At 34.1% G+C, this 13811-nt stretch overlaps 2 protein-coding genes across 2 annotated transcripts; one reads left to right on the plus strand and one right to left on the minus strand.

The window, feature by feature from the left end:
• On the minus strand, nucleotides 1-6369 carry LOC101264034 (actin-related protein 8). Its single transcript, XM_004243954.5, has 12 exons — nucleotides 5775-6369; nucleotides 5517-5602; nucleotides 5275-5345; nucleotides 5045-5112; nucleotides 4423-4484; nucleotides 3998-4095; nucleotides 3080-3161; nucleotides 2480-2622; nucleotides 1633-1781; nucleotides 1059-1192; nucleotides 767-885; nucleotides 1-359 (listed from the first exon to the last, which is right to left on the minus strand). The coding sequence occupies exons 1-12, from the start codon at nucleotides 6122-6124 to the stop codon at nucleotides 282-284; spliced, it is 1440 nt and encodes a 479-aa protein (XP_004244002.1). The 5' UTR covers nucleotides 6125-6369; the 3' UTR covers nucleotides 1-281.
• Nucleotides 6370-12842: 6473 nt separating this feature from the next.
• Nucleotides 12843-13679, plus strand: LOC101259557 (uncharacterized WD repeat-containing protein C2A9.03-like). The gene is made up of 2 exons (XM_026032249.2): nucleotides 12843-12986; nucleotides 13069-13679. The coding sequence occupies exons 1-2, from the start codon at nucleotides 12960-12962 to the stop codon at nucleotides 13471-13473; spliced, it is 432 nt and encodes a 143-aa protein (XP_025888034.2). The 5' UTR covers nucleotides 12843-12959; the 3' UTR covers nucleotides 13474-13679.
• The last annotated feature ends 132 nt before the right edge of the window (nucleotides 13680-13811 follow it).

Genomic DNA, 13811 nt, shown 5'->3' on the forward strand with positions numbered 1-13811 from the left:
TGAAAAAGGTGCTCCTTTATTATAAGTCTAGAAGTCCAACTTACAGATATTCACTCCATTTGGAACTACCTCAATAATCTAAGATTTTGTACATCATATGCTTAGCAGATCCGCATGACTGAACGACATAAATTAGTCTTACACTTGATGTATAAATAGCCTTATATTTATATCTTTAACAAATGATCTAATCATTGATGCAATAGTTGATCTTCAGCCACGAGGCACATCAAAACTCTTGATCTTTGGCAATACCACCTGCAGTGCCACTGCAACAGTAATCACCACATAAACTTGCGTCTCGACCTATGACGAAATTGCTTTTTCATCACACACCAGGAACTGGGGAAGGTGCTCAACTGTAGTAAACAGACAAAGAATTTGTATCATAATCAGGTATATGATAAAAAGTTCAATGACAGCAAGAACAAAATATTCATGATCAAGTACATGCTAATTGTCACTTTGATGATAATTACACATTTTTTCCACACCAATCCCCTCAAAAGAAGAGATCATAGTCAAATCATACAGAACTTCTTAAGAACAAAAAAACAACTAACCAAGAGGCAATCGAAAGAATTGGCATGTTCACCTAAGCAGGTAGAGTAACTCTTACCTTTTAAAATGCAAATTTAATATACGATTTTTACCGGAATTAACTAAGTTTTCAATTCAAGGAACCATGTCAAAGTCAAGATTGCCAATAAGCATGAGTAAGAGAGTAAAACTACTGCAACAAATTATGTTGAGCAAGGTAGCTTACATTGCCAATCAGCTTAGCCCCATACCAAGCAGAATCTACGCCATATGGGGGAGGAAGTACTCTGATTCCATTACTCATGCATGGAGGAAGAAGTTCACACACTTCCTTCTCTAATCTTTCTGCAATGTTCATAATAAAAAAAATCAGTACTTCCCTTGAAGATAGCATTTCTTCTTTATTTCGTCTATTAACACTTTCTCATCTTTACTTTCCTAAATTAGAAGAACATGTACAAACACATGATTCCATCAGATACATTATCTAGGGAAAAAGAGCATCAGTTGCAATTCACCTGCTAATCCAGGCAAACATGCACTTCCCCCAGCCAAAACTACTGTTTTGTACCAGCTATCATCAACCATTAATTCAGCGTCATGGCAGTGCTCCATGCACAGCGCCACAGCATTCTGTAAACCCATAGCACGCCTGAAACAAGACCGCAAATCTACTAATTTTCCATACTACAGATCCTTGTTCTTTTTTGAGGTAATTGGGGGGTGGGGGTCAGTTGTGTTTCACCAGTTGCATCCACAAAAACACCACTTTGTCTAAATGATATAAGTCAAGAAACCGGCATCATCAGTTGACCATAGTAGAGTGTAGACTCAAAATGAGAATACGATGTCTAGAACTGCCCCCACCCGCCCTGAGTACAAATCTGTCTCTCCATTCGCATTTAAGAAAATAAGTTTCAGGAAAGACCTGATGCAACAAGGTTCCAATTGACTACATAGTCCAAATTCACTTTGTCATGTGCAGGATCTACTCCAGTTTTTTAAAAGGCCTTTATGCCCTAAGGGAAGTAATTGAAACTGGAGTTGTTCAATAGTCTTACTAAAAGTCCAAATAAGGTAATATGAACGTACACTCCTGCAATGCGAGGCTGGAACAAAATCTCTCCTGTTTTAAAGCGCTCTTCTGAAAGTGTAAAGCAACCTTCAGACCCGATCTGAAAAGATGCGTTGGTATCTTTGGATAGTTCAGCTTCATAATCAAGTGCAATATAACAAAGGTTCTGCAATACGGACCAAATGGACCTCAGAAAATACTCGAAAACATCACTAAGAAATTAAAAGTAACCGTAACTCTCATGCAGCTAGGCTTTTCAAGTCTATGTTTGTCACAGGATCAAAACTAACTGAATCTAACATGATTTATGTTACTAAGATAAAAATAACAGAGAAATTGTACACTAATAACATCTTTATTTTTAAATAAACAAAATATAGTGAAAAAGTGAAGCAGAAGATCTGCAATAACTCTTAAATTTGTTCATCACATTTTCCTCTTCAGATACCATAAATTTCTGGAAAACTTAGAACTTAAATTACTTTGCAAACTTTACAGATTATTGTAATTCGACAATGTGTAGTCAAGAAGAAAGTCACAAAGAACTCACACAACTAAGATATGCATTTAATGGTTTATTGAGGTTATCAGCAGCTAGTGCATATGCAGTAGTGCTGGAGCTATGATTATCTGACCAAGCACTTCTCAAGATTGTTAGTATCTAGATGTGGCAGTAGAGGGACGCGGCAATTCAAAATTTTATGTACAACGAAATGGTTTCCAGTAACAAAAATGTTACCACGGCATATTTTTGAAGTGATTCAGTAACTTTTCACTTGCAAGGTAGAAATAGTGCAAAGAATCATGTCTAAGTGAAACCCGCTTCCTTCCCACCCTAAATGTTCTATGACAGAAAGTTGATACCTCTTTCAGAGTCCGCACAGTGTAAAGTGACCCAAAATAAATATTCTTCTGTTGCATCTGCTCCTTAAGGAATCCTGTAAGCTTCAATGCTCCAATTCCCACAACTTCCACACCTACTTGGTGCATGACTTTACCGTAGAGAACTGTAAAAGACCAAAAAGTGGCTACACATAAATTATTGAAACAATGCAATCAAATTGCAGACACGAAGAGAAATAAAAACATGCAATCCATGTACGTTGTTCATGAAGAAATTTAAGAGTAAATTAAATCATCAGAAAGAATAAACAATTAGAGAGCACAAACTTTCTTTTTGATAAGGTAATTTAAAAGGAGTAAAGCAAATGTAAGATGAAATTAGTTTAACAAGAAACATTGGAACCCATCTGTGATTCATCTCAGGGGTTGTCTGGTCACCGCTGATTAACTCAGAAAGCTGGAGAATACAAACTCAGTTTCTAAATATCCTACTAGCAACTCAAAAAACAAAAAAAAAACTTTCACAGTTCAAAGAATTAAAAATGAATGAGTTCTACAAAAACAAGTATACAATAAAGTCAAACAAGAACCATAAGTCCAGTACATGAATAAAAAACTTACTTGGAACAATAGATGTCTGGTTAAACCCAATGTTGACTACTATTCCTGAAACTTTCCTTGCAGCAAATAAAGCTAAAACAGCCTATAGTTTTTGAAAGAAAGACATCATAATACTATTATAAATCCAAAATCAGATTATGTCTAAAAATTTGGAAGAATCGTGGTAATGTATAATACAATCTTAGAAAGAGAACAGGAAAAGTTTGCCAAGTTAGTGACATTTTGATCATTTTCTCTCCCCATGTTATTAATGTTTAGTTTTTGCCATTAACAGTATAAAGCATCAAGTACTTCATTAGTTAGTCAAATATGTTTAAGATATTATTAGTGGAAAGTGAGAAGTGGGGCTATTTGACTGAAAACAGTCCATGACCATTAAATAAGAGAAATATGTACTGTTATTTTATGTTAATTAACATTTTCAGGGATGGAAAACTACTGTAATTAACAAAAGAAGTCAAATATATTAGGATGAGGGTACATGGGTATGTATTAAATTGGTGGTAGCAGCCCTAAGTGGCCCAATGCTAAGGCAAGAAGATAAAATCCAATAAACCTAAGGACCAGGACATGCCACAACAACAAGCAAGTGAATGCCTGACTAAGGAAAGGCACACGATAACTGTGAAAGAAAAGCTTATCTGTAGATGTACACTAGCTTATGAAAGGACAGATTCTGCTTTATATGTAACATGTTCATAAATGTCGCTCAACAATGACATAAATGTTTTTTCTTCCTCAATCTAACAAAGTTCTTCTATGAGCTTAGAACTTCTAAGAGTACAACCAAGATTGTTATCTAACAAAGTTTTGCTACGAGCTTAGAACTTTTAAAAGAACAACCAAGATTATCAAAACTAACAACTTTAATCACCTCCGGGAATCCAACATAAGTTGAAGGAAATGAATAAGTACTACCTGGTTGACAGCACAAACAGCAGGAACATTCATGTCAAATAATGCAGAATGGATCGCGTCTTTTAACTGCGTTCTAGCTGCTTTATCAGATTCAGTATCTGTATAGGTAAAGAGAAGTTAGAAAGAAAAAGGAAGGCCTTGGTTTGGTGCACTGAAAAGATCTTACTATGCTCACTTCTTAGTAGTTGAAGATTTAATTGAGTGAGATAACTATTCAAACCTTTTAGCACCTTACCCTCTTGCTCAAAAGTCAAATGGAAGAATGTTCAAAAATAGAGTTGCATGAGCTGATTCATCAAGTAAAAATGGACACATGCATATATTGTGAAATAATATTTGCCCTCTAAACAACAAATTGAGTCGTTGATACGTTATATTTACAGAAATTTGACTGGATTTTCAGCAACGCCCAAATAGAAACTGACCATCATAATGGCAAATCGGAATGGACACAATGATCGGCTGTGTTGAAGTTTTCACCTGCATCCTGCAAAGAATCCATAACAGCAGAAGAGAGAAATTTATAAAAGGATTCCAGCAACCTTGGGTCTAAGGAACAAGCTCATATCTTATCTTCTAGTTCTGGTTTGTAGGGAGCTATACGGTAGTACTCTAAAAAAGATGCGAGGTGTTTTAGTCAAATTCTGGAAGTCATTGTGATTCCAGCCCTTTATACCTTTTGCTCTCTTAAGTGGGTAAAACTGGTGATTTATTATATGAATAGAGGAAATCTTATTAGTGAATTATATGATAAACAATCAGGATATGTGCCACATTGACAACATAATGATACAGAGAGTCCTTTCATAGATAAAACTTTGATGCAGATTCTTCTTTGCCAACCAAATGTCCGTATTACAATCAATTAATAATGTAAAAAATATCGTAGAGGCCTGTTATATGGTGTTAAAAAGCATTTTATGAAAATCAAATTATGTTTGAGAACCAAAAACCTGTTTAGATTGCTCAACAATGGATGTTGGTTTAGGTGGATGTTGTCATATGGGACCAATGTAAAATGACACCAAAAATGAACGGAACACAAACCTGGTGTATATCGTTGAAAAGAAGTGTCTCAATCTAGAATACATTGGAGATTCAATGTTGCCAAACTCCTGTCAATGGTACAATTTTTCAGGAAGGATTAGGGTGAGAATTTGCCGAGCACATGGAACAATACAAGTAGTTAAAACAACAAAAAAAGCCTCAAATAGTCAAAAATGCAAGTGATTTTCACAAATTAACAACTACAACTGTTAACTCATAAGAAAGCTCACCAAAAATGTCGCTGATCTCCCTGACGGAGCACTATACTTACTCCAACCAAATTTGCAATAGCCAGACCCACCTTTTAGTGAGAAAAATCAGAAAGATAAATAAGCTCAAAGAAATCATTTCTCTTTGTACTGTTCACATAATACTCTGTTTCATTAGAATTTATCCTCGAATCAGTTAAAAAAAACAACTAGAGCAGTATGCCAACTAAAAGATCGAGTGTAACACATAGAAAGGCACGCACCATCAATAATAATAGCACCGGGCACTTGAGCACGTTGACCATAAATACTCATGAATGACAATTCTGGTACTGAATTTGGAAACGTCCTACAAATCATACACCTTATCAAACCAGCTACTCATGATATCCTCATCTATACTTCACTCTTTCATCTACTACTCCCTCCGTCCCAAATTAGTTCAGCTAAATTACATTAAACCAATTGGAAAGTTCACCTAATTTGACATTCAAAAAGCAGAACTGTAAAAAGGAATTTACCTAAGAGGTCCAGATCTCAAGTGAGTTTCAGAGAAAAAAGTAGAATCCCAAGGCTCATGGTGATTCTGAAGAAAGTAAATCCATAGGCGATTATCGGAAACAATGTATTTCCAGGATTTACATACAGAAGTCAGCTTAGCAGACTCTTTTGGCCCTAAAATCTTCAAAATTTGAATGAAAATATCTAACGGAATCCGATCAAATTCTCCGGTGGACGCCGTCTGTATATACATCATCATCTGGTCGAACCGATCCATGGAATTGACAGTCGAGATCGAAGTTGAGGTGGAATTGCTCGAAGTGGAACGAGTAGATACGGATTCCCATACCTTGCGCAACAACATAGCCATGGTTGTTGTGGCACGGCTCCAGTCATGAAATGGGAGAGGGTCTAACAGTTTTTAGCTGAATAGTCACTCATTCTTCATGAAACTGAAACTCGTGTTTGCAAACACACACTGATTTGAGCAACACGTGGATAATACGTCTGCCAGATATATATATTTTATCTTCCGCCAAAGTTAAAAAAAATCCATTTGGCGTGCTAATGAACGATTGATTTAATGATTTTTGATCATTCTTTTTATATCATGTTATCAATTTTTAAGAATTTTAGATTTATATTAAATGATAATCTCCTGATAAATTAATAAATTATATTTATATTAATCAGCTTATAAAGTGTTTTTACTTAGCAATTATTAAATTAGTTTATATGTTCGAGACTGAGACCTTGAACATAAAAAGTAATACTTTAGTCAATAAGCCAAGTTGTTTTTATGAGAAAAGGAAGCAATCATGTTGAAGGTCAGTTGTGTGTTATTCCCTCTTCTTTTATAAATTGATGAAGATTTATGTTAGACTTTTTCAAAAAAACAAAACCTCACTTATAAATTTATATATATGAAAACTATATAACTATATAAATTTCCAATATTTTAAATAACAATATAAAAAATCAATCCAGAACAATTAGATTTTCCGCTTGCATCCCACATTTCATTGTCCATGATCCTTTCTAAATCAAACTGATTCAGAGAAATATTATGATAGATACAATTCTAGGGATATTTTTGTTTGTATTATATTTGCGTAAAGTAGAAGATTTTGATTAATTTATATTAAAAAAATATAGAATGATTAAGAAATTTTAAAATGATAAAATGAAATGAATTACTCGTGAGAATTAATCTCAAAATAATATCTCTAAATTTGTGAAAATAAATATGATACAATCCCCCTCTCTCTCCCAATTAAATCTATAGTCAAATTTTCAACTATACATTTTAGATGTCTATTATATATTTCACTAAATGTTTAGGTGACAAAATTTACTTTTTTTGAGAAAGTCAGTAGCCTAAACAATATTAAAATTAATTCAACTATACTATTTCATAAATATATGCATTTTCAATCATTATTTTTTAAAATTGAATGTTTTCTCTCCATGGTAGCATATGCCAATCTTTCCATCTCTCATCGAACCAAAGTCGCCAAGTCATTATCACTATCTTCACTAGATTCATTATTGTAAACTTCTAACAATTCTTATGTAAAAAGTTTAAAACAAAAACAATCAAATTCACCATTTCGAATCACCAAAAAATAATTTGCCAATTTCTCTTTTATAAATTATAAATAAGAAAAAATATCTCTAACGACTTTACACAGCGCAAATTTAATTATTACGTGATTAATCATTGTGAAGCACTTTTGAATCAACTTTACATGGCGAATACTAGTATCATATTCATATCTATTATATTCCATATATATCCATATCTAAGGGTACATTGCATATTCCATATCCGCTATATATTTTGTAATATATAATAAGGAAAATTATTTGTAATAACTTTATATGGTGTGAATTTAAATATGAATTGTGATTTAATTTATCATTAAGAAAGACTTTCCACTGAAATTTATATGACGTAAATACTAATACTTAAACAATATTGGGAAAAAAAAAAAAAGAAGACAAATGGACATTGTGATTTGAGAATGTAATAAGATAAAGAATATTTAGTATATAAGGGAACATATGTTTATTACATTTTTCTCCGCCTCTTACAAAAACCTATCACCATCAAGCAAAAAACAATCACCTAAGTCAGAAATCATTTTTACCTATATTTACTTTTTACGTAGTTGATAAATTAATCAAAGATTCACACAAAAAAATCACATCTAATCTTATGTGTTTTGACTACCTTTTGGTGTTATATATCATTCATCTGGTTGTTTGTACTAACCTTTAAATTTTTGTTGAATTAATTAATTACTACTGTTGGAACAATCTTATGTGTTTTTCATGGTCTTTTTGCAACCATGTTGTAACAGGAGGTCAAAATTAAATGGTCTTTTCTGTAAATGGATGTTCTTTGATATTTAATGTTAAGATGTTTCTGAAATGTAGTTAATTCGCCACCTTTATATTCTCGAGTGACTTCTATGGTGGATAAGATGATTTGAACATATGAAAAGGAGATGCGTAGATGTTCTAGGAAGGAGGTGTGTGAGAGGTTGGAAAGGGTGGGTTTAAAGAGGGTAAGAGGTAGGTCGAACAAGTAAATGAAAGAGGTGATTAGACTTTAGAGGACATGAAAATTTAAGTGTTGTGTTTGTACACACCTTATATCGATGTATCTTATTCGTGTTTTGTTAGGTTTAAAAGGTGTGAATGAAGATTTTATGAAAATTTTGCAACTTTTCTGGTTGTGTCTTTTGACTTTCGAGGGCTTTGTGACCTTTCCGCTAAGGCACCATAATAATTTGTTCACGGTACTGAGGGTTTTATCTTAATTTCAAACAACAAACAATAAATTTTCTGAACTTTTTCTTATTCTGCACAAATAAATCCAGCACTTTACTATCGTTGAGTGGTTTATTCACCGTGGTTTAAGTACCAATACACGAGTAAAATCATTCTATCCTGCAAGAGGATATATTCTATTAATCTCGGATACTTTAGGGGGGAAATTTCCTAAGTTACCGTTCTAAGTATTTTTGTAATACGAATTAAACAACATGTTTTAGTATGAATGTGCGTCAAATGTACTGAGTTGTTTCTTTTTCTGTTGGAATAGATAGAGTAATAGAATGGAAGATGTTTCGGCTGCTGATGTAAGGAGTGGCGCCAAAGATATTCAAGGAATGAAATGGCGTACGAAAACTATCGGGGAGAAAGTTAGGCAAAGAATACTACAATACCACATGAGGAACTGTAGAGAAAATGTTCCTCAATCAGATAAGGTACGTAATACAAACTTGTATTTTAATTACTTTCTAAATGGTTTAGAAGTTGTGTTAAAATATGGATTTGGTGTGATTTTGCCCCTTTGTATGTCAACAGGAGCACAAAACCATTAAGAAAGATTGTGTATACAGTTTCAGATGGTATGCAAGATCCATTAGTCCATCGTTCTCCAACTTCCTGGTAAGTTTCACAGCTTTGTTGTGATTTGTGTGTGGAGTAAACTAGCTAGGAGGCTTACTTAGAGAATAGATTGAATAACATTTTGGAATAATTAAATCATCCAAATTTTGCAACATATATAGCTGAGGAATATGGTCTGGGCAACGTCTAAGAACGATGTGTACCTCATGTCTAATTTTTCTGCCGTGCATTGGTCATCATTGACCTGCACGAAAACAGAGATTCTCGACTTCTCAGGGCATATAGTACCAATCGAGGTATGTATTTTTGAACATCAAATTCACTTATCGTAAATTTGTTTGGACCTTTTTCAATCCTTTCTTTTCTCTTCTCTATTAGAAACATCCTAACAGCTCTCCAGAGGGATTAACTGCAACCGTAGTAAGCATACTCGCGGTAAAAGATAAGTTGCTTCTTGCCGGTGGATATCAAGGAGAACTAATAGTCAAGGTTTGTCAATATCCTTGCAACTGTTTTTTTTATATAAAAAAATACAGTTGGTTTTAGGACTTCCTTTATGTGCAGTATTTGGATAAACCTGGAGTTAGCTTTTGTGCTCGGCCAACATATGATGCCAAAACCACTTGTATCGAGATTAACAACAGTGCCAGGTATTGCATCATCTTGCTTAGTGCCTGAAACTTTCTCGATCAATAAGGTTATAATTTCTTTTTGCTTAGTGAAGATGAAGCTAAATGCGCTATCTATTTCTATGCAGTGGTGCACTTCATTTTATTGCTTCATACGATGATTCTGTAGTTAGGGAATTTGATATGGAAACGTTTCAACTGTCCAACTATTTCCATTTTAACAGGCCAGTTTATGTAAGTCTGTATTCGACTAGTCTATGCATGAACCTGTTTTCGTTTATAGTATCTATCCTATCTTGATACAAAGATCTTTCAGTGATATTACTAAATCCTTTTCCGCTTTTTCTGCTCTCAGCATACATCACTCAGCCCTGATGGCAGGCTTCTCGTAGTAGTTGGGGCTGATCCCGTAGGAATGTTGGTTGATGCCAGGAATGGAATGGTATGTTTGGACATCTCAAATTCAAATTAACAAAATCCATTTTTTCCAGGCTGTTTCTTCTTAACTTCTTGAAAATTTCCGAGTTTTAGTTCATCATTTTTGAAACCAAAATTAATAAGGGTAAAATTATAATTTCACTATGTTAATTATTGCTATCTTAATATGTGTATCATTTCTAAAGTGAACAACTAAATAGGGACAGAGATAGTATTTTGTAAATTATAAATTTTTTTTTAAAAAAAAAGAGACAAATGGATATTGTGATTTGAGAATGTAATAAGATAAAGAATATTTAGTATATAAGGGAACATATGTTTATTATATTTATCTCCGCCTCTTACTCAAACCTATCGCCATCAAGCAAAAAACAATCACCTACATTTTCTCCTCAAGGTCAGAAATCATTTTTACCTCTGTCTACTTTTTACGTAGTTGATAAATTAATCAAAGATTCACATAGAAAAATCACATCTAAACTAATGTGTTTTGACTGTTAATTCACCTTTTGATGTTATATATCATTCATCTGGTTGTTTGTACAAACATTTAAATTTTGGTTGAATTAATTAATTAGTACTGTTGGAACAATCTTATGTGTTTTTCATGGTCTTTTTGCAACCATGTTGGAACAGGTGGTCAAAATTAAATGTGTCTTTTCTGTAAATGGATGTTCTTTGATATTTAATGTTAAGATGTTTCTGGAATGTAGTTAATTCGCGACCTTTATATTCTCGAGTGACTTCTATGGTGGATAAGATGATTTGAATATATGAAAAGGAGATGCGTAGATGTTCTAGGAAGGAGGTGTGTGGGAGGTTGGAAAGGGTGGGTTTGAAGAGGGTTAGAGGTAGGTAGAACAAGTAAGTGAAAGAGGTGATTAGACTTTAGAGGACATGAAAATTTAAGTGTTGCGTTTGTACATACCTAAGATCGATGTATCGTATCCGTGTTTTGTTAGGTTTAAAAGGTGTGAATGAAGAATGAAGAGTTCTGACTATTATGAAAATTTTGCGATTTTTTTAAGAGCTGCGACTATTATGAAAAGATGCGACTTTACTGAAGAGTTGCGATTTTTTCTGAAAAGTTGAGACATTTTCGTAAAATTGTGACTTTTATGAAGAGTTATGACTTTGGACTTTTCCAGGGTGTTGTGACATTTCTGATGAAGCACTATAGGTGTTTATTCACTCTACTGTTTATAAATAGAGGTTTTTTTTCTTTTAGGAAGTGTTATGACTATTAATCTCAGATACTTGAGGGGAATTATCATTCTAAATGTTTTCGTAAGACGGATTAAACAACACGTTTTAGTATGAATGTGCTTCAAATGTTTGAACTCTATTGAGTTGTTTCTTCTTCAGCTGGAATACATAGAATAATAGAATGGAAGATGTTTCGGCTGCTGATGTAAGGAGTGGTGCCAAAGATTATCAAGGAATCCCATGGTATATGAGACCTACCAGGGAGCTAGTTAGGCAAAGAAAACTACGATACTGTAGGAACAGTAGAAGATATACTCAACAATCTGGTGAGACATCAGATAAGGTAATGCAAACATGTATGTTAATTACTTTCTAAATGGTTTAGAAGAAAAGAAAATGTTGTGTTTAATATGGATTTGGTGTCATTTTGCCCTTTTGTATGTCAACAGGAGCACAAAACCATAAAGAAAGATTGTTTATACGATTTTAGATGGTATGCAAGATCCATTAGACCATCGTTCTCTGATCTCCGGGTAAGTTTCAGATGTGTGCAGGAAACTAGGAGGTTATGTAGAGAATAAGTTGAACAACATTTTGAATAATTCATCTATTACTATTTCCAAATTTTGCAACATAGCTGAGGAATATGGTCTGGGCAACGTCTAAGCACGATGTGTACCTCTTGTCTGCTTTTTCTGCCGTGCATTGGTCACCATTGACCTGCACGAAAACAGAGATTCTCGACTTCTCAGGGCATGTAGTACCACTCGAGGTATGTATTTTTGTAAAATTCTCACTTATCGTAAATTGGTTAGGACCCTTTTCAATCTTTTCTTTTTCTCTTCTCTATTAGAAACATCCTAAAAGCTTTCCAGAGGGATTTACTGTAACCCTCGTAAGCACACTAGCGGTGAAAGATAATTTACTACTTGCCGGTGGATTGCAAGGAGAACTTATAGTTAAGGTTTGTCAATATCCTTACTACTGTTTTTTTATTTAAAAAAAACACAGTTTTTTTATTAAAAAAAAACAGTTGGTTTTAGGACTTCCTTTATGTGCAGTATTTGGATAAACCTGGAGTTAGCTTGTGTGCTCGGCCAACATATGATGCCATAACCACTTGTATCGAGATTAACAACAGTTCCAGGTATTGCATCATCTTGCTTATTGCCTGAAACTTTCTCGATCGATAAGGTTATAATTTCTTTTTGCTTAGTGAAGATGAAACCAAATGTGATATCTATTTCTATGCAGTGGTGCACTTCAGTTTATTGCTTCCTACAATGATTCTGGTGTTAGGGAATTTGATGTGGAGACGTTTCAACTGTCTAACCATTTCCAATTTAACTTGCCAGTGAATGTAAGTCACTAGTCTAATAGTATCTATCCTATCTTGATACAAAGATCTTCCAGTGATATTACCAAATCCTTTTCCGCTTTTTCTGCTCTCAGCACACATCACTCAGCCCTGATGGCAACCTTCTCGTTATAGTTGGGGATGATCCCGAAGGAATGTTGGTTGACTCCAGGAGTGGAGTGGTATGTTTGGACATCTCAAATGTACTGCACTGCGAATTATTAGTATAACAAGAGGTTGACTAACAAAATCCATTTTTAACAGGTTGTTTCTTCTCTGTCTGGACATGTGGACTCCTCGTATGCATCAGCGTGGCATCCTGATGGCCAAACATTTGCAACTGGGAATGAGGATAACACATGCAGAATATGGGATATCCGGAACCTGTCCAAGTCAGTCACTGTGTTGAACGATACATTTGGACCTATTATGTCAATTCGCTACACGTCTGATGGCAGATATATGGCTATGGCAGAGTATGAAGATCTTGTGCACATTTTCGATGTAAAAAGTGGATATGTGGTGGAACAAGAAATTGATTTCTTCGGTGAGATAACAGGAATGTCTTTTAGTCCCGATACAGAGTCCCTTTTCATAGGTGTCTCATACAGTGGCCTCCTTGAGTTTAGACGACGACACAACTATTCATATCTTGATACAATGATATGAAAGGCTGCACCAGTAATCAAGCAGATTATATTTGTTGTATTGTTGTGCTATTTGTATGTTTCATAAGAAATTGTAAGCATAGAAAGCTAGACAATTTCCAGTCATTTGAACGACAAAACTGAGAGCATTGTTGTTAGAATTGCATAAACTTCAAATTCATAATTATATTTATATGAGATTGCGAAGTTTAAATCGCGTAATTGAAACTTGTAGTATTGAGTGATTTCTCAATAGACCCTTTGTAACTGGAGATCATGCAAGTATCATTACTTTCTCCTTCTATATAGTTTTTTTCTTCAAATTGCAAATATAACTATAATTATGTTATCAATTATTAA

The sequence above is a fragment of the Solanum lycopersicum genome, chromosome 7 (genome assembly GCF_036512215.1).
Source record: "Solanum lycopersicum chromosome 7, SLM_r2.1".
Lineage (NCBI taxonomy): Eukaryota > Viridiplantae > Streptophyta > Magnoliopsida > Solanales > Solanaceae > Solanum > Solanum lycopersicum.